Genomic DNA, 21714 nt, shown 5'->3' with positions numbered 1-21714 from the left:
TTGGCCGTTGGAAAAATGTTTCCTTGTGTGCGTGAATGAGTTTTGCGTTAGTGTGAGTTGCGTCAGTTTGCATGCTTTTAATTTCGCAAGTTTTCCCTCAAAAATTAATTTTTCCCACAAAAATGTCTCAAGAATCCAGCAATAGTGGCCTGACTGATGCCCAGAAGTCTCGAATTGATAGAAATCGTCAGAAGGCGCTCTATCTCAAGAACTCAAAGCTCGTAGCTCATCCCTATGCAAAGTTCGTAGGGGAAAAATCAAGCTTCTGGAGCTTTTTTTTCATAAATTTTCCTGTATTTCCTTTCAGATCTGTTGAAGAAGGTGAAAAAAGCGTAATAAAGATCCATGGGAGTCGCTTTGTTGACAGTGGTGGAGGTTTTCTGATCGAGGAGGAAGTTGGCGAAGGAAAAAACTCCGGGAATCAACCACATGGGAATTCTGAGGAGCAGCACATTATAGATGAAGCTATTGATCTTCCCGTTACTTACGATGAATGCATGGAGTGTGCTGATAAATTCGCAGAATCCTACCTTATGCACCACTTTGACTATCCCGTGTGTGATAACTGCCGGTAAGAACAATAAAGAAGGATGTTAAGAAGCAATATTCTCACTCTGAATCTCTTCCTGCAGAGATAACGATGATAAGCATTCCCTGATTACCAAAACGGATGCAAAGAAAGAATATCTGCTGCAGGATTGCGATCTGGAGAAGCGAGAACCCCCACTGAAGTATATTATTCGTAAGAATCCCCACAACGTTCGCTGGGGCGAAATGAAACTCTATCTGCATGTCCAGATTGAGAAGAGAGCACTGGAAGTGTGGGGCAGCGAAGAGAATCTTCGGGCGCAACATGAGCTACGAGATGAAAAGCGAGAAAAGAGTAAAATCAAGAAGTACAACAAACAAATGAAGCAACTGAGGATGGACATGAGAAGTAGTCTCTACGATAGAACCTCCGAAGCAGCTCATATTCACAAATTCGGTCCGGATAGCTATAATGAATCTGATGATACGTACACTCATACCTGTCTCACCTGCAAATACACGGAAACCTTTGAAAAAATGTAAAAAAATCTTTTCGAGTCTTGTGATTTTTTTGTACAATTCTTTTTCATTTAAAATTGTCAGAATAAAATTCTCAATTATAATCTTAAAAAGACAATTAAAACAGATTTTTCAAAGACTGGCGAACAGAAAAATAAACATATTTCTCCGGGAATTTAAATAAAAGAAATCGAGAAAGAAACCGTTTTTCAAATCCGTTAGAAAATTCAAAAATCCAGTAGGCTAAGAGGCCCCATTTTAGTCATTTGTTTCGATTATCTCAGCAAGGCCAATTTTCTTCTACGAAAATCTCTAATTTTTAGCTTTATTTAATTACCTATCTGTGAATTTATTGTTTGGGGAAAAGAAACTGATCATTCTAAGTGATACCGTTAAGGAATTTAATCTGTACGATCAAGAAAAGAAGCAAAAATCACAAAAGAAAAATTCTCTCAAAAAGGTTAGGTACAACACTTTCTTTCCGGAACGTATCAAAAAAAAATCAGCTAACTTGATTTTCAGGCTCTCTCCAGAGACTTCTTCCACAAAATGGATTCGCAGCACAAATCAATTCTCATTCTAAACCACGACTGTCTTCTGAGTATTTTTTCTTACCTCGATATTCGCGAAGTGATTACAATGGAGGAGGTTTGTACGAAGTTTCGTACTATTGCTGAAATGTCTTACCCATCTTTCCGGGAGTTGAACTACGACGAACTCGCTGAGGCGGAGGATGAACCAATTCCACTACAATTGGCAAAGCAGATTGCTAAGCGCGTTGGACCCTACGCTCGCGTCTTGGTTGTGTCTAAATCATCATTCCGTATGAAAGGCAATGCAATTCCTCTGTCCGTTTTGAATTACTTCACTAACTTGGAGGGCATTCAGTTTACTGAATTTGACATTCTCACCAGGCCATCCCTTAAAAGGTTTACCGAAATTTTCAAGACAATTCAGCATGTAAGTTTGGAGAGATGCAACTACACCGATAGCATTGGAATGTGCTTCACCAACGCCACACAACTTGAATTCCTTCAATTGAACGGAAACAAGAATCTTACCGGCGTGTGCCTTCAGAGCCTGAGGGGGCTGACGAAGCTGAAGCATGTTGATTTGAGTGAATGTGCTTCACTGGAACCCGGATACTTTGCTGAATTCTGCAGGAATAATCCACAACTTCAATCACTCAGCATCGTCGGTTGCGATACACTCAATGAGTCATCTTTGAGCACGATTGCAACCATCGTACTTAACGTGAATGCTCTGGGGATCTCCGACCACTACCACGGAGCCAATGATTCCAGCTTTGAAAAACTTGCAAATCTGCCAAAACTCACCAAGATTGACGTGAAGTACAGCTTCCCGAGAGATTACGATAATTTGCGTTTGTTCTGGGCTAAAATGCATCATCGCTTGGAATGGATAATGATCATTAGTCATCTCAAGGTGTTCCGAAAGGACTTCTACGAGAGCACCCTGAAGGAGCTGCGATACTTCACGAAACTTGAGGCATTGAAGCTGTATCACATGAACAATTGCAACGATTCAACATTGGCTACACTCTCCTGCAACAACACACTGAAGAAGCTCTGTGTTGTTGATTGCTGCAGCGTCTCTCCACGTGGCTTGAGGGAATTTATCATGAAATGTCCATCATTGGATTACATCAACTTGTCACAAAACCCTCAATATGGAGATGAATTCCTTATTGATCTCGAAATTCATCTCAAGGATCGTCCGGGTCTCCTCGAGCTTTGTGTTAATGATACACCAATTCACGAATACATCAAGAGCGACAGCAAGAGGGCTTTCATTGCACAGTTCTATTTTAACAATAAGGGGCGGATTGAACTTTCGTGGCATCCACCATCATCGCGTGAACCACCTGTATCCATTGTACCCCAAGTCCTCAGAATGTTTGAAATGGAATTAAATGAATGTAGTGTCTGTTAAAGAGAGACAAAAAGATGAAGAAGTAACGGCAAAACGGACAAAACTATGAATTCCAGAAGACCACTAAACTTCCTTTTATTACTATTTAATTAATTAACTTTTCCGACTTTTCCTATATTTTAATATCAAATCTAGAGAGCTAAACTTTTAAACTTTGTGAACAAAAAAGAAATGTAAATGAATTAGAAATAACTGAATTTGATTCTTTGTGGAACTTTGTTGGAATTTTCCTTACCATTTCCACGGAGAAAATCCAAACATATGAATGAGTTGTTATTGGGTTATGTTTTCTTTTTGTCAAGATACCATGTGCTTTTGAATAATAGTCAGAGAAAGGTAATTTTACTACAAATTTACACCTGTACTACCAATTAAATCAACTTGAACATAGTTCTAAAACATATTTCTACCTTTGCAGTATTAAATTGAAGAAAAAAGGAGAAAAATAAACAAGAAATGAGCAGCTCAGAAGAGAATTCGTCAGTTTTCAGCGATAGCGATGGTGATGTTGATCCAGAGCTCACACAGCCACCCCCAAAGTATGCTCCCAAGCATAAATTGCAAGGATCCGCGGATGAGGAGAAGAGGAAGCGCACAAAATGGGACCTCAAGAAGGCACCAACTGCTGAGGAAATAAACGTGCTCAAGGAATCGAGTAATCTCTACCACTCAAATCTCTTTAGGATGCAAGTTGAGGAGATGCTGAAAGAAATTGCGAAAGTTCAAACAAAACACCGAAACTACACTGAAAATTGGCTAATTGATTTCAACAAATTCCTCATGGCACTACCAGCTGGCAAGGAGAAGCGCTCTCTCGATGATTTAGGATGGTTGAAGAAGATAAAACTTCCCCTGGACACATCATTCCTTGAGGAGACAAAGGGAACTTTTCAGTTTATTGTGCCCAAGAAGTCAGCCAATGTTGTGGGATCTCAGAAGCTTGGAACAATTCTCGGGAATCATCTTGTGGTGGATATTTGTATTGAGATGCCAAAGGAATTCTTCCAGACTAGCGATTACCTTAATATGATCTATCACAGAAAGAGAGCTCTCTACTTGTGTTACATCCTCAAGCATTTGAAGAAGAAGTCCCCTGAATTGGGTACACAACAGGAGTTTATGTATGCAAGAGGGAATCCCCTGAAACCCATACTCTTGCTCACCAATCCGGAGAAAAACAAACACGTCACATTTGCCATTCACTTAGCCTGTGAGGAAATTACCTATAAACTGGTTAGATTCATCCCACTGAGGAACAATGTGAGGTCCGGAGTGATTAGAGGAACACCCACGAGCGATGTTGAAAGCGAACAATGTGCTACTCCTCACTACAATTCATCAATTCTGGAAGATTTTGTCATGCTGAGGAATGAAAAATTCATTCTTGAATGTTTCGACGGGAAGCAAAATGTCCGCGATGCTGCAATTCTTCTGAAAGTCTGGCTAAAGCAACGGGGACTCGATAGAGGATATTCAGGCTTTTCGGGATATCTCGTCACAATCCTCCTGGCACATCTGCTGCATGCCCGGAAGTTGAACAGCAATGCAAGTAGCTATCAAATTATTCGAATTTTGTGGACGTACTTGGGTGAAAGTGCCTGGAATGAGGTGGGAAAGGGTGCCAAATGCATGCAAAAGTCCGAAGGTGGCAACAAACCATGCATTGAGGATTTCCACAAATACTTCCGTGTTGTCTTTGTGGATACAAGTGGTTTTCTCAATCTCTGTGCCACATTATCGGAAGATTTGTACAAACGCATCAGGTTGGAAGCAAAAATTGCCCTTAATCTCCTGGACAATTCATCTGTGAATAGCTTCCACTGTCTCTTCATGGCATCAATTCCACTGTGCCTTCAGTATGATCACTTTCTCAGCATCCCACATAACAAGGAAATTGCGGAGGCAATCCAGAAGCAATCCTCCGTTGCAGATACCCTCAACTACTGCACATTCTGGTACCCACGACTTCAGGATGAAATTTCAGACATCCTCCGGAAGGGTCTCTCAAGTAGAATAATTGCATTTTGTCCCCTGCCATGTGAAGTGAAACGCTGGGACGTGCAGCAAATCCCCGGACGCTCTGCTGAAGATTCCTCACTGACTTTTGGATTTATTGTACACCCGCAGGAGGCTCTTGATGTGGTAGTTAAGGGACCGCAAGCTAATGAACCCGAAGCTGTGGAATTTCGTAATTTTTGGGGTGAAAAATCCCAATTGCGTCGATTCAAGGATGGCTCTATCACTGAAGCTTGCATCTGGGCACCTTCATCGAGTTCCCTGACACGGAAGAGAATGATTTCCCGGGACATTGTCTTCCACCTTCTGTCGCATCATTTGGAAATGAGCGAAGAGTCTTTACGGGAATCTTGCACGTACAGCGGAAATGAGTTGAATTGCGAAATAACAGCAAAAGAAAAGGCAAAAGGTGGAAAATATCGCGATGGATATGATACAGAAATGATGTCACTGCATGTAATTCAGGAATTTGATGCACTTGGAAAGGTTTTGAGAAGTTTGGAAGATCTTCCATTGGAGATTACTGCTGTTCAGGGAACATCACCCATTTTCCGCTACTGCGATCCCATTGCAAATTTCCCAAATGGCTATTCTACTCAAGAGGATGGCGCCGTCCTCTTCTACGGTAAGCAAATCTACGAAGGAGTTTTGCAGCTGAGCCTCAGTGGAAAGTGGCCAGATAGTGTGGTAGCCATTGAGAAGCTGAAGCAAGCTTTCTATCTTGAATTGATGAAGAAACTCTCGAAGAATGGCATAAAATTCACAAGAGTCTCAATGAATGGCATTGAAATTCTCAAAGGAGGATTCATATTTCGCTTCCAAGTGGCTCATGCAAAGGAATTAGCGCTCCGGAAACAAATTATTGCCAACGGGATTGCAAAACAGAGGGATTCACCGGAGAGTGTGCAATTTGAGAGGGAGCTCTTTATTCTTCCGCGTCTCTCGAGTGCTCTCAATGGGTAAAAAAAGCATTTGGCTATAAGATTCTATCCTCTAAACTAATTCTAAATTGTTTTTTTTTTTTTGGCTTACTTCACGTAGGATTCATCAACAATTCAATTCATTCGGACCAACTGTTTGCCTGGCAAAAAAGTGGCTGTATTCTCAGCTCTTTGATCAATATCTCTGGCCAGATGAGTGTACGGAACTTCTTGTAGCGTCTCTGTACACAAAACCCGGAGCCTCCTTGCCTCCTTTCCAACCTCAGGCGGGATTCCTGCGCTTCCTACATCTCATGGGCAGTACAAACTGGCAAAATGAGTTAATCATTGTGAACTTCAATGAATCCCTAACACCGGAGGAAGTGTCAAAACTGGAAGCTAATTTTCAGTCATCCCGCGAGAATTATCCCCCACTGACCATTGTGACGTCCTTTGATGCCACAAAGCACAGTATTTGGAGTAAATCTGCACCAATTTTGCAAATTCTCGTTAGAGTTTCTGTGCTGGCTAAACAACTAATTGATACAGCGGAGAAAAATCTTCTTCAGGGAATTATGGATGTTGAAAAGGTAAAATTTTCTATTCTCAATCACAAAATACATTTTTAAATGAAATTTTATTTTATTTAGCATTTTCAGAAGCATCATTTTGATTCCTTTAGCGCAATAATCAAAGTTAATGAAAGGGAAGTCTCCTTTAGCATGTCAGAAGGACAATTAAAGAGATTTCCTGTTGGATTTAATCCTGTCAAGCTCTACCTACGAGATTTACGAGCTGCTTTTGGATCTGTGGCAGTTTTCTTTTCAAATCCACTCAAGGAGGACTTTATTGGGGTACTTTGGAAGCCAAACATTGAGGATTCCGTGGATTTTCGGATATCTGCTCTTGCTGGACATTCCCTTGGCTCAAATGGGAAGCTCTGGGTGGATAGAGAGAAAATCTTGAAGGATTTTGAAATGATAGGAAAAGGTTTGGTGACGGAAATTATTAATTTCCAATAAAAGTTTTTATTTCTTTTAAAAGGATTTTATTTGGTGCGTCGTGGCGTTCCAGAAAATCTTTAATCTTGATTTTTTTTCAGATTATTTATTGTCTGACGCTAAGAAAGAAAGGGTAATTCGAGCTATTCTTATTCATTATTTACTCTTCAAACTACAATTACGACAAAGTGAGAAAATCTTCCTCAATTACAGAAAACTCCTTGAATTTTTCATCATGTCCTTATTGCTCAATTCACCTCATAGCACCATAAATAATGGTTGCAGCATTTGAGGAAGGATTCAGTTTTCAATTTTTCTTGTGAGAATTAATCTAGAATATTTCTTTTGTAAGGAACATGGAAGGTTTCTGTGGGACAAGCAAGAAGCTTCTAATTTGGTCAGGATTTTGGTTTGAAGGGAATACCGTGAAATCAGTGCAAAAGTTCAAGTGTTTCATGAGCTTTTCCCTTGCCTTCACCTTTGTAATGTTGCCTGAATTGTACTTTATTTATCAGGAGAGGAATGATATGCTTAAAGTGTCCGGTTGCATTTCTGAAGCACTTACCAATCTTCTCACCTTGACCAAAATGATTATTGTCTACAGGAATAGGGATAAACTTCGGACGCTCTTCAACGACATGAGGGAAACGTGGCAAGGAAGTAGGTATGAGGAATAATTTTCCAGAGCAATTGAGGATTTTTTTTCTCTACCATTTTCAGTGGAAATCACTGATGAGATTCAAAGAATTAAATGTGCTTCAATGAAGCGTGTAGATGTTCTTTCAAGAGGTTTTGCCTATACTTACCTTTCATTGGCCGCTAATTTCATGCTAAATCCACTTATAACGCAAATTATTGCTTCCTACGTGGAAAAACAATCAATCTCTCTTGCTGAACTCCCAAATCCAATAAAAATATCCTTCCCATTTGAAATAAGAAGAAAAATCATTGACTTTTCAACGATCTACGCTGGAGTTTTCTTTGGGGAAATGATAACGTTGGCTATTCTCATGGGTTTCGATACACTGAGTATTTGCCTGATGAACTTCTGTGGAGATTTGTTCAAAATCCTCGCCCAATGCCTCCGTACTATTCACATTGAACTAGCATCATCCAACGTTGATGATGACGTTGTGAACAGTCTGCAATCATGGACAGAACAGAAAGCTCAAGAAATGATTAGAAAATTAAAAGAAATCATCAGACGACACAATCAATTCATTGGCTTCTCCCATCGCCTGGAGGAAATTCTGAATCTAATGATGCTAGCTCAGTACATGAGTAGTACCTTTATGTTCTGCATCGTTGGATTTCAGCTTACAATTGTAACGATCTCTGCGCCCCCAGCAAGAGAAAGAATGTTCTAAAGAAAAATCTTATTTTTTCAGCTTCTAAAAACTCCCTACGACTTCTCCATTCTAATGACCTACTGCATCTGCCTATACTGCCAGCTTTTCATGTTCTCATGGTTCGGTTCGTACCTCACAACATCCTCCCATGATGTCTCACTGGCAGCCTACGAGTGGGAATGGTTTGCGGCACCGAACAACATTAAAAAGGAAATTATTCTAATTATTTTGCGATCTCATCGTCCTGTGGGGGTCACAGCTGCTAAGTTCTACTACATTTCCATTGAGAGCTTTGCAAAAGCTCTCAGTTCTGCAGTTTCCTACTTCACATTGCTTCAAACAATTTATGAGGAATAGGATTAATTTTCTTTTATAAATGATTGTGATCTCATGAAAATTAAAAAAAAAGAAAGAAATTTATTGTAAAAAATTATATTTTTTCTCTTAAACATTTAGGGAATTAATTATGAAGAGGATTTGGAACTTTTTGGAAGAGAATCTTCATCATTTTTGCTTGTAATTTTTCTCTTTTGAGCATTTTCTGGCTTAAATTGCCTCAGATCCGAACAGAAGAGTACCGTTTGAGCCCAACCAGCTTCTTGGCCATAGATCCTCCTGAACTCATCACCAATTTCCAAATAAATTTTAGCTGTAACGGACTTATTCTTGGGTAGCTTCTTCAAGTAGTGTGCCCCAGCTATTTGATACACGTGCGTATCCACGGGAATTGCTTCCAAATGATTGAGGGACATCAGGCAAATGCAATCAGCTACTTTGGGTCCAATCCCCGTGAGACTCATCAACTCTGCACGTGCATCCTTGTAGTCCATCTTTTCGAGCTTCCCAAACCATATCAATCCACCCTTCTGGACAATCTGTTGGGCGGATTTCTGGAAATATTTAGCTCTGTAGCCAAATCCATTACTCCTCAAATCCGATTCAATATTCTTCTGTGCCAGGGATTCAACGTCGGGAAAGGCATGAAAAGCACTTCCTTCGTAATCGCAAATTTTCTTTCCATACTTTGTGCAGAGTTTCTCCACCATAGATGATATCCTGGAGATGTGATTGTTCTGGCTGCAGATGAATGAGAAGAGATTTTCCACGGGATCCTGATTGAGGACACGAATCCCATGGAAGTGACTTGCTGTTGTCTTAAAATGATTATGTGCTTTGCACCAGTTTTCATAGAGTGCATCCAAGTCTACATCAAGTCTGAAATACATGGCTAGTAGATCTTCGTAGTACTCAACTGGATAGAGCAAATCTTTGCTACCTGGAAATCCTTCCGGGGGTTGTGGGATTTTCATTCGCTGAAAATTTGTGTAGGGAGATTCTCCGAGGATTTTGTACTGTAGATGGGTATCTGTCTGCCTCAGGAGCCATAGAATGTTTCCCATCACTCCCAGGTATTCGTCATTTTCCAGGATTTTCCATCTATGTACAAAAAGGAATAAGAAATGAGTAAACTTTGAGGTTAGCTTAACGAGTGACTTTTTATTTACCTAAAACTCTGTCCTCCCGTAAGTGTTGCTTTGAGCTGCAATTGTAATCTTGTACATGGAACTTCCCTCCACATTTTCAAAAACATTAAAATGCTAAACAATGAGTATTTATTGCAAAAATAAATGAATAATTTTGTCAGAGATTATATTTGAGACGGTTTGATAAAATTCAAAATCTCACAATCGTAGCATTGGAGTTACGAACCTTTCACGAAATTTGACGAACAATGTTACGAACTTTTATTTTCTGTGTAGTGAAGTCGGAGTGTTTTGGTTTTTTTGCAATTTCTGCTGCTGCAGTTTTCACGTGAATTTCCGAGTAATTCGCACGTGTATCCCCCGAAATGGCCTTAAGACTCGTGAAGTTGACCCAGAATGTTGTGGCCCCAGCTCTGAGCAGGGTAAATATTGCGTGGAAAGTCCTTGACATGAGCGGATTATGTAATTTTTGCTAATCATGAATTTTCCTTGGCTTTTCAGACATATGCCATGGCTGCATCGGCTGAAATTCAGAAAAGTCCTTTGCAGAAGAAGATTGTGAGTATGCCCTGCCCGACCAGGAGAGCGAATGGTGTTCTGACACTCTCTGCTGGATATTTTACAGACCAAAATCCCAAATGCTCAGTACGGAGGACGACATGCAGTGACAATGCTGCCGGGAGGAGGAATTGGACCCGAATTGATGAACTATGTTCGCGATATCTTCAGGTAATCCAAGTTACCTTTTCTTTTACATGACCTACATGGCCTACTACGATATTTCCTTTTAAATTTTTTAAACCAAAACACAGAATTTAAAGAAAATTAAAAGTAATAAGTTTTTATAAATATTTTAATAAGAATGCATTATGTACTTTCAATGCAAAAAATATGCCAGAATTATATTTCCCACCATTCAGAATTTCCTCGCAATTTTCTCAATGAATCGCGTAATCGATTGCGTCCATTGAGAAAATCATGAAAACAACATTATTTCGCTTAATTGTTCTGCATATCTTTGAGAACTCTCAAGGTTTTTCACATTTTTTTTAAAAATGCATTCGAAATTCCATGACGTCATTCATTTTTGCCCTTCTCTTTGAGGAAATTCAAAAAATTTTATTATTCTCCATGTTCTTTAAAAAATAATGCAATAAACTGCACAATTTCGTTGCATGATGTAGAAAGATAGTTAAGAAAGCACTCTTGTTCAACACTTTCTTATCATTTTCGTGTAATCTCAAGGGTTTTCTGATGTGGAGAATTCTCTTAGTGAATAGATAATAATTCTGAAGCATTTGATAAAGATAAGTAATAAAGATCTAAAACAGTCTTAATTGATTAAGACTGATTGATATCAAAATTTAAAAGAAATGCATAATGGGGATTCGGAGATACTGCCCCTTAAAGTTAGGCAATTTTTGTTTTCGATTTTAGCGCTTGCGGATGTTTTGGCACTTGAAATGTTCTAGACATTTGTAGGGTTTCTTGAAACCTTTCATTTGATGCCAAGAAGATTAAAATCGGTAAAGCCGTTCTCAAGCTACATCGAAAAAACTACTTTTTGCATTAGGCCGCCATATTTGCTAAACGGCTTGATCGATTTTCAAGTATAAATTATCGATGAAAACGTTTCACTGAGCTTTACAACATACTAAAATTTCAAACCTCTAGCTATAAGAGATAGTGGTTGCCATTGTTTCAAAATGGAGGACGGCAGCCATCTTGAATTTTGAAAATGAGAAAAAATAAAATTTTACACCTACATTTCTATATAAAACTTCAAACCGAAAGTCTCTATGTCTTACAGTTCTTGAGATATAAGGCAAATTTTAAACGCCCGGCCGGCCGGATCGAACATTGAATGTGGGACGTCTGAAATGTTCTCATACCAAGTTTAAGCGCAATCTGAGGTGGTCGATTTAGCCCACCGTTACAATACTCGGTATAAACCACGAAGTGGAACACCAACTAATATCAAACAAAGTTAAAGCCTTACGTAATGATTAATATTGTCAAAAGTCGGCTTAGAGTCATCACAAAATCTTTGTTTTCCGGTCAATTTCACACAAGTTTGAGAAAAATGTCCAAAAGTGCTCTTGTTATCCTTGCTCCTGGATCTGAGGAGATGGAATTTGTAATTTCTGTGGATGTTCTCCGGCGTGCCAAGGTAAAACATCTTATGAGTTTGTATTTGAATGACCTTCAAATCGGGCATTTCTGACTTATTTGAGGGATTCTCTGCACTATAGATTAACGTAACAGTCGGTGGATTGGGCACCACGAGTCCAATAAAGTGCTCCCGTGATGTTGTCATTGTCCCCGATGTCTCCCTCAGTGATGCAGCAAAGCAGGAATACGATGCCATCATCCTTCCAGGGGGTCTGGGTGGTGCAAAAGCCATGGCTGAGTCCAAGGAAGTTGGAGAATTGCTAAAGCGCCAAGAGAGCAATAATAAGCTAATTGCTGCCATTTGTGCTGCTCCTACAGCTCTTCTTGCACATTCAATTGGCACGGGGAAGTCCATCACGTCATACCCTAGTGTTCAGGAGCAGTTCAAGGGATCATCTTACACCTATGTCAATGATAAGGCAGTTGTTCAGGATGGACAACTCATCACGAGCCGTGGACCCGGAACTGCTTTTGCATTTGCTCTCAAAATTGCAGAGAATCTCGTTGGGGCTGAGGAAGCTGGAGCTGTTTCCAAAGGAATGCTACTTTAATTTAATAAGAGCCTGATTATTTGAAAATATAAAATTTGCATCAATGGTTGTTGTTTAAAATCTTTTAATAAATAATCAAATTAAAGATTTTTCTACTAATAAAATAATTTAATTTGTCATATTTAAAAATGTTTTATGATTTTGGTTGTAGCTACGCTGGGGTTCCGGTGGATTTCGAGGTGATCGACATCGCAGGCACGGAAGATGGGAATGATGACCTAGACTATGCCATTACGTCCATTAAGCGCAACGGTGTCGCAATTAAGGGCAATATTGAGACAAAGAGTGAGGAAGCCGGCGTAATCTCGCGCAATGTGGCCCTAAGGAATGAACTCGATCTCTTTGTTAATGTAATGAATTGTCGAACGTACCCGGGTGTGGTGACCCGCCACCAGAAGCCCATTGATATTTTAATTGTACGCCAAAACACAGAGGGTGAGTATGCCATGTTGGAACATGAGAGCGTTCCTGGGGTCGTGGAGAGCATGAAGGTCGTTACGAGGGAGAATTCTGAGCGTGTGGCGCGCTATGCCTTCGAGTATGCCCGGCAGCATGGCCGAAAGAAGGTGACAACAATCCACAAGGCTAACATCATGAAGCTCTCCGATGGGCTATTCCTCCAGGTGTCGCGAGAACTGGCAAATGAGTACCCAGAGATTGAGCACAATGATATGATCATTGATAACTGTTGCATGCAACTTGTATCGAATCCCTATCAATTTGACGTAATGAACACAACGAATCTCTATGGAACAATCATAACGAATGTCATCTGTGGATTAATTGGGGGTGCAGGACTCCTGTCGGGAAAGAACTACGGTGATCATTATGCAATTTTTGAACCTGGCACCCGAAACACTGGAACCGCCATTGCAGGGAAGAATATCGCGAATCCCGTGGCAATGCTCAATGCTGCTGTTGATATGCTCAACCATTTGGGCCACAAGCATCATGCTACAATAATTTCTGAGGCAATTTATAAAACAATCGTCGAAGATAATATTCGTACAGCAGGTTAGATTTTTCTTTTTCTTTCTCATTTCCATGGAGGATATGTAATCACGCATTAATTTAAGAAAATGATCCTTTTCTGAGGGATTTGAAAGATTGTAAGAAAATCTTTTTTTTTTTCAGACATTGGTGGAAGCAGCAGTAGCACAGAAATTGTTGAGAATGTTATCAAGTATCTCTCAACAAAGGTTACCCACTGGTATGTATTAATTTAACCATCAAAGATAACTCTTTTAGGGGTTTCTGAGGGGTTGGTTGTTGCATTTCATTAAGAATCTTCTTAAAGTGTGGGAGGGTAATTTATTTTAACGGTTGCATCCCATTTATACGGGGGGATGTGTGATAAGCGCTCAAGAAGGTCCTTTTGAGGAGTCAAATGCTCAATGGGGACAAAGTTCGGAGGGCGGCAAGAAAAGGGATTGCGTGTAATGTATGTTAGGAGTCATTCATACATAGGGAAGGAATATAAAAGGAATTTGGCTCAAGCATCCACACCAATCTCGTGCACATCTTATCTCCTTGTTATGTGTTTGTGCGTGAGTTTTTTTTTTATTAATGAAAAACTCCCCCGAAAATGTTTCACAAACATCTCTATGGGACAGTCCTATTTGTGTGCTTGCTTATGGCATATGTCCCTTTTAAAATTAATTAATGTAACCAATATGTTTTGTTTTTTTTTTTGGTAACTAACAGACAATTTCTTTTCCATTATATCCCTTGTTGATAAAATATCTCTTATGTATATATTTGGTCATTCCCAATTAATCTTATCCATCTTTCTCTTTTCTGTTCTCTCTTCTTTTCTCTCCACACAGGCCCGTCGGCGTTGATTATACTAATTAGGCAGAAGAAAAAAAAAATGAAGAAATTGATAAGCAAATCTAAATTATATAAAAAAGATGTTTTTGTAATATTTAAATTCATTCAAAACTAGGCAAATAAAATTGAATTTAAATTGCAAAAATTCAAAATTTATCGGAAAATAAAAAAATTACAAAGTAATGAACAAGATGAGAAAAAAGGTATGGATTGTAGAATTTGTCATGTTTTAAAATTGTTTTCTTTTTTAGTGTTTCTTTAGATAAAAAAAAAAGTCCTTAATTGATATTTAACACAATTTTTCCTATTGTTTTTGCCTTTACACTTGCATACTGCATGTAACTTTATTTAGAAATTTGTAATGGTCTTTTGTCAATAAAAGGGGTATTCAATTCACGTAAAAATATACTTTACTATACAGCCATATAAAGTCTTACCTATATTGAAAGTTTTAAGAGATACAAATATTGGGGTCGATTCTGATAAAAAAAAACTTTTCTTTTCTAATAACTTTAAAGTTTTTAAATCTTTTTATTGTCGTTTTCTACAAGAAAAAGAAAGAATTTTTTGATATAGAAAATAGATAGGAAAGATCTTTAAAAAGCCATTGAAAAGTAAAATTTTCCTTCAAATACACGATTAAATAAAGAAATAAAATATTAAAATCTCATAAGATTTTTCCCAGAATACCAAAAATCTAATAACTAATTATTTGTAAGAAGAGAAAAGAAAAGATTTAATTTTACAAAAATATTTATTTACAAGAAAAATGTTTTTATTTTTTTTTATCTATAGTTATTTATTGAAGTTTTAATTGGGTTTTTTTTGAACATAAATTGAATTGAATGCCTCTTATACAGTTACATCACCTCAATTACATACAATTTTCCTTTCAAATTCATTTTAGCTGTGTTTCTTTCAGACACAGCTTTTGTGTACCGAGCAAAATCGAAAGTCGTCAGATCGGGCTCAAACTTGGGATGAGCACGAATTAGGGTCCCCACATTCCAAAAAACGTATGCGCCAAAAATTTTTTTTTCCGGCCGGCCGGCCGTCCGTCCGTCCGTCCGGAGTTCAGAGCTAAATTGCAAGAGAACGGTAATAGATAGAGACTTGCGGTAAACGGCAAAGTTTAAAAGTCGACTGGAAGACGTCAGATTATGACGTCAAATTTTACCCCCCACCCCCGCGTCCGCCATTTTGAATAACCTCAAAATTTTGTTTTCGCTATATCTCAGCCGCTATTATAGTTAGAGGGCTGAAATTTTGATATGTTGTAGGGGCCATCAAGAGCTTTCCAACGATACCTCATTTTCGAAAATCGGTCAAGCCGTTTAGCCAATATGGCCGCCACAATTTTTCATCGAAAATCGACCATAACTCGAAAACGGCTTGACCGATTTCGATCAACCCGGGCTCAAATGAAAGATCTCAATAAACCCTACAACTCTCTAGAACATCCGAAGTTTCAAAAGTGACCGCTAGGGGGCCAAAAATCAAAAACAAAATTTTCGATGAGTTTTCGATGAATATTTCGAAAACGGCGACATAAATTTTTTTCATTTTTTGATATGTTGTAGCTGACCATATTATCTAGCTTCATACCAAAAATGAAGAAAATCTATGGATCCGTTCTCGAGATATAGCCTTCCAAAGTTGGCATGTCATATCTCGGGTTCTACAAGTCCGATCTTGATCAACTAAAGCGCAAATGAAAGGTTTCGAGAAACCCTACAAATGTCTAGAACATTGCAACTTCGAGAAATGATCGCAAGAGGCGCTAAAATCGAAAACAAAGTTTTCGAAAATTTCGAACTCGAATTTTTCGAAAATGGCGACATAAATTTTTTTCATTTTTCGATATGTTATAGCTGACTTCAAGACCTTTCAAACAAAAAAAAATTTATGAAAATCTATGGATCCGTTCTCGAGATATAGCCTTCTAAAGATTTCTTAGGGTATGACTTTTCTACTTTTCCCGACTTTGCGCGTATTTAAATTAATTTGCGTTCTAGTTTGCTCTCACAAAATTGGTACACTGAAAGAAACACAGCTCTCGTAAGCTTGGTCAGCTTACCAGTACATTTTGACCATTTTTTCATTTCAATTTCATTGCAAATCTCTTCAATTTCCATTCAATATTATGCAGTCTGCCAATAAAATAAAATTCAATAAAATTTACCAATAAAAGGTCGAACTGATTGATATTATTGTCGTTATGTTCACTTATCACAACATAGGGAGCAATTTTGGACAAAATAAAATATATTTTGTCTTTTGTGAAGTCTACAAAAGACATTTTATGAAGAGCAATTTTGAATAAAATATCTTTTGGGAGACTTTTGTTATATTTTGTCGCCTTTTGTGACGTGTTTTTCTTTCGAGTGGAGAGTTTACAGATGGAAAAAAATAAGAAGAAGATAACATTCCTATTAGGTTATGTTTACGTTTGGGGCAATTGAACAATCTGAACTGAATCAATTTTTAGGGAAATTCAAATCAAGCATGCGTGTAGTCTATTAGGTACCCCAAGGATGTTGGGAAGACCAAAAAACCATCTGGCTTTTAGCTCATCAGTTCGATTTTCATAACACCAAGAAAATGTTAATGAGTCACTCTAATATGATTGTTTTACATGAATTGATTGACTCATATTTATTGCCATAATTAGCCCTACATATTTCGTTTTTGCACATAAAAACTCGCATCGGGAACATAGGGAAGGGATCTCTGACCCAAAATCCTGATTATATAGGGTTAGAACTTGACAGCGATCTCCCAAATTTTTGCTGGAAAGACACAGAAATTCTCCATAACATTTTTGCCCAACACCGCGAGAAGGGAAAATGGACACAGCTAAATTGGCTGAATTTCATATCATTCTACAAATTTCCTTTGCACAAAGCTTCACAATTAACCGAAATTGCATTATTATCCATTGCTATTTCGAGAAACATGATAGAAAACTTCTAAAAAATGCAACGCATAAACACCAGTTTGACAAAAGATTTTGATTTTATAAAAGCACCTCGACGAGATGCTTGTAAAACACAAAATATTTCTTGTGTAATGTACAAAATATTTTGTGCAAAATTACAATTCTCCTGTAAAAATCTTTTGTGGAGACGTTCTCACAAGATTGTCAAAAGATTGACACAAAAAATCTTTTGTCTTTTGTCTAAAATTGCATTAAACGTCAAAATTTTTCAGTTTTTCAAAATATTTCACCTTTTATTGTACCTAAAATTGCAAAAATTTCTTTTGTGGAGAGATTGACAAAAGTTTTAGAGAAATATTTTGTGCAAAATTACATTTAATGTCAAAATATTTTGTATTTTCAAAATATTTTGTCTTTTATTTTGTCCAAAATTGCTCCCATAGTTTCATGCTGATCAAAAAAGAAATTTTTCACTTTGTAGGGGGTTGAGGGAATGCACTCTGCAACAAAAAATATCATCGAGAAATTTTAGCAAATTTTCATATCTCAACATATAATTGAATTTATGCGCGCTGAATGTTTTATATATTTATAAATACGACAGGAGATTTTATGCTGATTTTTCTTCTCTTTTTTTTTTGGCAAAAAGAAGAAAGTTGTCTGGAATAGTGTGCACAAATAGAAATTTCATCATGCATTTTTCTTCATTTCATACATTTTATTCAATTTTTTACCTCGAAATTCTCATTTTTCTTTCATTATATTCTCCGTGCTGAAATTTTGCAAATTCTTTTAGCTGTATTAGCCTTTTTCTTTGCAAATTAAATGCATCAACAAAATTCATTCACAATTTCTTGCATCTTCTCAGTTAATTATCTCTCTAGCGCAGAGACTTTTAATGCAAAATTAAATATTTATTTTCACACAAGGCTCTCTCTCTCAATTACATTTTTTTGCAAGCTATATTTTCTATCTCCAATTTTTCATTGATAGAGAAAATAATTTTATTTTGTTAATTCTTCCACAGATTTCCTTCCACATTTTACGAAATGGATTGTTTTCAAAGTATTAATTTAAGTAAATATGCCAATAATATAAATTGAATCTGTTTTAAGTGAAAAAAAAGTACAACGTAGGGTGATTTTCCTCCCAAAGAAGAAGAAGAAAAAAACACCAAATCATTAAAATTTCAATCTTGTTTGTTACTTTTGAACCTGTTCATGGAAAAATAAAAATGAGTGTTTAAAACATGAAATTGTCTTTTTCTTATCACCGTCGCAAATATATCAAGGTTAAGAATTTCTGGGAAAAATAAAAATATTTTGCTGAGATATTCACGTGAGATTCATTTAATAATTTAATTTCCTTTTGAATAAAAAGGAAGTTGAGACATTTTTTTTTCAATCCCAAATTTTTCTTGTAACAAAATCTTTCCATTTCCGCTCTTTCACATTTAATTTATGGTTACTTCCCATCAAGATATTGGGAAATAATCTGCTACTTCCGACAAAATACGCGATAAAGATTTTTGCTCTAAAGAGCCATTTCCGGTTGTTTTTTTTTTTCTTTTCACAACAAATCCAACAAAATGAATTCCTACAAAAAAGACGCGGGAAAAATTGGCGCCTAAAAAGATGTGTGTAGAGAAAATCGGCGGATGCTGAAGTGACGATAAAGTGCGAAGATTCTGCGCTGGGTCAATACACCGAGGTGCACTTCGGTGGTATTCGCGGATGTTTTTTTTTGGGAAAAGAGTCAGCAATACCACGGCGGTCATTGGTTGGAATGAGATGGAGATTGTGAGCATCAGCTGGATATCGTACGATAATTTTTTTGTTGGTTCTCCTTGCAAAGTTGAAGGAAAAAGGTGCGATCGTACGGCGAGACGGGAAAAACGACGTGCTCTCAGGTGTCTGGAGATAATTCCTGACCACGAGATTGCGTCCGCGAGGTGTTCACAAGCGACCAGCGACTCAGGTGGTCACTTATTTTGTGTTTCGGCAGCAATAGGGGTGCTTCCCAGAGTGTACAAGTCCCAAAAAATTGCTTAACCTCGCGTGGTGTGTGTCCGGAAAGGTAGAAGAGACGTAAAGGGGCAGCTATTTCTGGTTGGAGGTGCCCTTCGTAGTCGCGCGCGCCCTGTCTCAATTGGCAGTGATTTACTTTTTTTCGTGATTGTTGCGTCGTTTGATGGTTGTACAAATTGGTGATAAATTAAAAATCCAAGACGTGTGTGCGTGTGAGTGTTGTGTTGCGCTTTAAGAAAAAAAAAAAGGGGATACATCGTTGTCTACAAGGCATTCCGGCAGCATCACAGCATATTCCCGAATAATCCCAGAATCCAGGGAGCGAAGAATGTGCATTTGGCTTTCCAGGACCCTCACGTGGTTCCTTCTCATCAGTTTCGCCTTTGGCGGGCACATTGTTCCAAAAGTACCCAGCCTGGCCGATGACTCAGGCAGTGACACAACAGCCACAGATCACGCCAGACTCCTCCCGCCTACTCTGCACGCTACGCTCAACAAATCTAGTGAGTCTTCACGTGATTTCCCACTCAAAATCTCACGAGAAATCATTTTTTTACGTAATCCCCGCGTTCGCATTGTCTCTGCACTTTTGCATCAGCGTGCAATGTCTTTGCACTCCTCTTATTTATTTTTTACAAGAGAGCAACTGATCAAAACAAGAACTGAGTGTAGTGTTTTGGATTTTTATTTGTGGCGGGAAAATAATTTAAAGGATTGTCCTTCCCTCCCATTCTGGGAAGATCACAAAGACCTGGCCCTCTAGCAAAATGGACCCATTCCCAATTCCTCCCTTTTCACCTTTTGGCACCTTTTGTTTCAGTGAGAAAGATTAAATTAATTGAGTTGTAGAATGATGGGGTAGATTCTGATAAAAATCTTTTCTTTTCTTGCAACTCATCAGTTATAAAATTTTGGTAGCTATTCTGGGAAAAATCTTACAAGATTTTGACATTTTATTTCTTTAATCGTTTTTTGAAGGAAAAAAAATTTCCAGGACTCCTTGTAAAGATCTTTCTGGCTGTTCTCTGGAACAATAAATTCATTTCATTTATAAAACTACAATGAAACGATTAAAAAACAAAATATCAAGTGTCAAAATCTTACAACTTTTAGGTTGTTAGAAAAAAGAAAAGATTTTTATCAGAATCGCCCCAATATTTATTAAAACTAAATTTTTTAATACTTTATTGTTAGAGGTACCTTTTTTTAAATGAAAATTAGTCTTGCTTCTTTTGATCTGAGATGTTCTTCCTCAACATTTAAAATATTTTCACGTGCCCTTTTAGAAGAGACATTTCTTTAAAACCTTGTAATATTAAAAAAAACGTATAAGATAGGATGCTGGGCCCTTTAAATGCTCTTCTATCATTTTTTTTAAATCCCACTCTGTTCAAAATTTTCTTTGCATTATGGCCGCTGCTGCGTGCGTATATAAATCTATTGATGGCCTATTGTAACATTAAAAAGTGCGTCGAATTGAAAGACGGAGTGTGACACACAATAAATCTCTAGTCCAGCCCTCAGAGTGTCAATATTAGGTCAATATCTCCCATTAAAATTAAATTGTGCGGCACTCCAATAAACCATCCACTCCATAATATGCACACAGTCGCGAGCAGTGGTGATTTATTTATGAAATTTAATGCTCAATGATGTTAATTGATATTCCCGGCTCAAAAATCAACACACATGCCATGGGGTTTGCCAATCAAATTTTTTTTAAATTGAGCTTTGGTTAATAATTCACAGAAGCAAAAAAGAATCCTCTCAAAATACCCCTTTGAGGACTATGTGTATGAATATGGAGTAGAGTAGATGATGGGGGATTGACATGGGGTTGTTATGCGTCGTGGTGTGGCCTATGGGGGAGCTTTAGACTTTAAAATCAGCACATAAAATTAACATGAGCCTCTAATTTTGGGAATCCAGGTGTGACAGATCCAGGGCAAACGGCCAATTCCGTATTCTCGTTATCTAAATGTTTTAAATAAAAAATAAAAAAAAAGGAGCATTGAAATTTCCTTGATAAGCCTATTAAGCATGTTCCTTAAAAAAAAAAGAAAATTCTTTAAAAATAAAGCAATAAGAAGAAAAATTATCCACAAAAAGAACACACCTTGAAATCTCTATTACTTTTTAAGCATATCACACAGAATGAACCTCAAATTAATATCACCTTTGATATCATAAATTTAGTTAAGTTTCCAACAACAAAAAACACCATAAAAAGCATAATAAATGAAATAAACGAAAAGAAATCAAAGAACATACTCAGCATCCACACAGAAAGTGAGAGCAGCACAGCCACAGGGATTTTTGGAATTGCCCAGTGATTAATAGCGACAGTTGTATTAACATGGGACAAATTGGTAGTTTGTCTCCCACACCCAAAAAAAAGTTGTCCCCTTTTTTGAAATTATAATGAG

General features: G+C 37.7%; 8 protein-coding genes and 1 long non-coding RNA gene across 18 annotated transcripts in view; 8 read left to right on the top strand and 1 right to left on the bottom strand.

Annotated features, from left to right (window-relative positions):
* The first annotated feature begins 30 nt into the window (after positions 1–30).
* Positions 31–1165, top strand: LOC129796861 (DNA repair protein complementing XP-A cells homolog). Its single transcript, XM_055838982.1, has 3 exons — positions 31–241; positions 308–571; positions 633–1165. The coding sequence occupies exons 1-3, from the start codon at positions 72–74 to the stop codon at positions 1069–1071; spliced, it is 873 nt and encodes a 290-aa protein (XP_055694957.1). The 5' UTR covers positions 31–71; the 3' UTR covers positions 1072–1165.
* Positions 1166–1305: 140 nt separating this feature from the next.
* Positions 1306–3214, top strand: LOC129796809 (F-box/LRR-repeat protein 2). The gene is made up of 2 exons (XM_055838901.1): positions 1306–1507; positions 1570–3214. Exon 2 carries the CDS (start codon positions 1597–1599, stop codon positions 2998–3000), a length of 1404 nt encoding a protein of 467 aa, XP_055694876.1. The 5' UTR covers positions 1306–1507; positions 1570–1596; the 3' UTR covers positions 3001–3214.
* A 66-nt stretch (positions 3215–3280) lies between these two features.
* On the top strand, positions 3281–6979 carry LOC129796616 (nucleolar protein 6). The gene is made up of 4 exons (XM_055838708.1): positions 3281–3336; positions 3419–5975; positions 6058–6526; positions 6587–6979. Exons 2-4 carry the CDS (start codon positions 3457–3459, stop codon positions 6956–6958), a joined length of 3360 nt encoding a protein of 1119 aa, XP_055694683.1. The 5' UTR covers positions 3281–3336; positions 3419–3456; the 3' UTR covers positions 6959–6979.
* A 314-nt stretch (positions 6980–7293) lies between these two features.
* LOC129787864 (odorant receptor 13a-like) lies at positions 7294–8643 on the top strand. Its single transcript, XM_055824112.1, has 3 exons — positions 7294–7597; positions 7658–8262; positions 8326–8643. Exons 1-3 carry the CDS (start codon positions 7294–7296, stop codon positions 8641–8643), a joined length of 1227 nt encoding a protein of 408 aa, XP_055680087.1.
* A 59-nt stretch (positions 8644–8702) lies between these two features.
* On the bottom strand, positions 8703–9983 carry LOC129796838 (N-glycosylase/DNA lyase). The gene is made up of 2 exons (XM_055838954.1): positions 9792–9983; positions 8703–9723 (listed from the first exon to the last, which is right to left on the bottom strand). Exons 1-2 carry the CDS (start codon positions 9875–9877, stop codon positions 8751–8753), a joined length of 1059 nt encoding a protein of 352 aa, XP_055694929.1. The 5' UTR covers positions 9878–9983; the 3' UTR covers positions 8703–8750.
* LOC129796907 (uncharacterized) overlaps positions 9983–21714 on the top strand; it is an 83774-nt gene continuing 72042 nt past the window's right edge. The window contains exon 1 of the long non-coding RNA XR_008751286.1: positions 9983–10042. This is a non-coding gene — a long non-coding RNA (uncharacterized LOC129796907). The remainder of the gene's footprint in view (positions 10043–21714) is intronic.
* LOC129796827 (isocitrate dehydrogenase [NAD] subunit gamma, mitochondrial) lies at positions 10001–18516 on the top strand. Of its 2 annotated transcripts, none has more exons than XM_055838932.1 (6): positions 10001–10192; positions 10272–10328; positions 10396–10499; positions 12645–13507; positions 13628–13703; positions 18289–18516. In XM_055838932.1, coding segments are annotated over exons 1-6 (1158 nt in total). In that variant the 5' UTR covers positions 10001–10135; the 3' UTR covers positions 18290–18516. The 2 variants fall into 2 exon arrangements, with proteins under 2 accessions (XP_055694907.1, XP_055694906.1); XM_055838931.1 differs by having other exon boundaries at positions 10016–10192; positions 14320–18306.
* On the top strand, positions 11654–12537 carry LOC129796880 (protein dj-1beta-like). Its single transcript, XM_055839007.1, has 2 exons — positions 11654–11940; positions 12023–12537. The coding sequence occupies exons 1-2, from the start codon at positions 11773–11775 to the stop codon at positions 12491–12493; spliced, it is 639 nt and encodes a 212-aa protein (XP_055694982.1). The 5' UTR covers positions 11654–11772; the 3' UTR covers positions 12494–12537.
* The window catches only part of LOC129796626 (low-density lipoprotein receptor), a 70812-nt gene continuing 68157 nt past the window's right edge, over positions 19060–21714 (top strand). For 3 of the 9 annotated variants that reach the window (XM_055838787.1, XM_055838732.1, XM_055838824.1), the window contains exon 1: positions 19102–19791. In XM_055838787.1, the coding sequence (XP_055694762.1) occupies positions 19617–19791 (175 nt within the window). In that variant the 5' untranslated portion in view covers positions 19102–19616. Of the gene's footprint in view, positions 19792–21714 lie in introns of all 9 variants that reach the window. The other 6 variants (XM_055838762.1, XM_055838770.1, XM_055838833.1 and 3 more) reach the window with 4 other exon arrangements.

Source organism: Lutzomyia longipalpis, chromosome 1 (genome assembly GCF_024334085.1).
Source record: "Lutzomyia longipalpis isolate SR_M1_2022 chromosome 1, ASM2433408v1".
Taxonomy (NCBI): Eukaryota; Metazoa; Arthropoda; class Insecta; order Diptera; family Psychodidae; genus Lutzomyia; species Lutzomyia longipalpis.
The sequence above is the reverse complement of the archived record's forward strand: the minus strand, read 5'-3'. Positions and strand labels throughout refer to the sequence as shown.

Coding starts and splice junctions, on each gene's coding strand:
- LOC129796861 (XM_055838982.1), top strand. CDS start 72: ATGCTTTTAATTTCGCAAGTTTTCCCTCAAAAATTAATTTTTCCCACA. Junction 242..307: donor GTAGCTCATCCCTATGCAAA/GTTCGTAGGGGA, acceptor ATTTCCTTTCAG/ATCTGTTGAAGAAGGTGAAA. Junction 572..632: donor CCCGTGTGTGATAACTGCCG/GTAAGAACAATA, acceptor CTCTTCCTGCAG/AGATAACGATGATAAGCATT.
- LOC129796809 (XM_055838901.1), top strand. CDS start 1,597: ATGGATTCGCAGCACAAATCAATTCTCATTCTAAACCACGACTGTCTT.
- LOC129796616 (XM_055838708.1), top strand. CDS start 3,457: ATGAGCAGCTCAGAAGAGAATTCGTCAGTTTTCAGCGATAGCGATGGT. Junction 5,976..6,057: donor CTCTCGAGTGCTCTCAATGG/GTAAAAAAAGCA, acceptor TACTTCACGTAG/GATTCATCAACAATTCAATT. Junction 6,527..6,586: donor GAATTATGGATGTTGAAAAG/GTAAAATTTTCT, acceptor TATTTTATTTAG/CATTTTCAGAAGCATCATTT.
- LOC129787864 (XM_055824112.1), top strand. CDS start 7,294: ATGGAAGGTTTCTGTGGGACAAGCAAGAAGCTTCTAATTTGGTCAGGA. Junction 7,598..7,657: donor GAGGGAAACGTGGCAAGGAA/GTAGGTATGAGG, acceptor TACCATTTTCAG/TGGAAATCACTGATGAGATT. Junction 8,263..8,325: donor TTGGATTTCAGCTTACAATT/GTAACGATCTCT, acceptor TTATTTTTTCAG/CTTCTAAAAACTCCCTACGA.
- LOC129796838 (XM_055838954.1), bottom strand. CDS start 9,877: ATGTTTTTGAAAATGTGGAGGGAAGTTCCATGTACAAGATTACAATTG. Junction 9,724..9,791: donor ACGGGAGGACAGAGTTTTAG/GTAAATAAAAAG, acceptor TTTTGTACATAG/ATGGAAAATCCTGGAAAATG.
- LOC129796827 (XM_055838931.1), top strand. CDS start 10,136: ATGGCCTTAAGACTCGTGAAGTTGACCCAGAATGTTGTGGCCCCAGCT. Junction 10,193..10,271: donor TGGCCCCAGCTCTGAGCAGG/GTAAATATTGCG, acceptor TTGGCTTTTCAG/ACATATGCCATGGCTGCATC. Junction 13,704..14,319: donor TCAACAAAGGTTACCCACTG/GTATGTATTAAT, acceptor CTCTCCACACAG/GCCCGTCGGCGTTGATTATA.
- LOC129796880 (XM_055839007.1), top strand. CDS start 11,773: ATGATTAATATTGTCAAAAGTCGGCTTAGAGTCATCACAAAATCTTTG. Junction 11,941..12,022: donor ATGTTCTCCGGCGTGCCAAG/GTAAAACATCTT, acceptor TCTGCACTATAG/ATTAACGTAACAGTCGGTGG.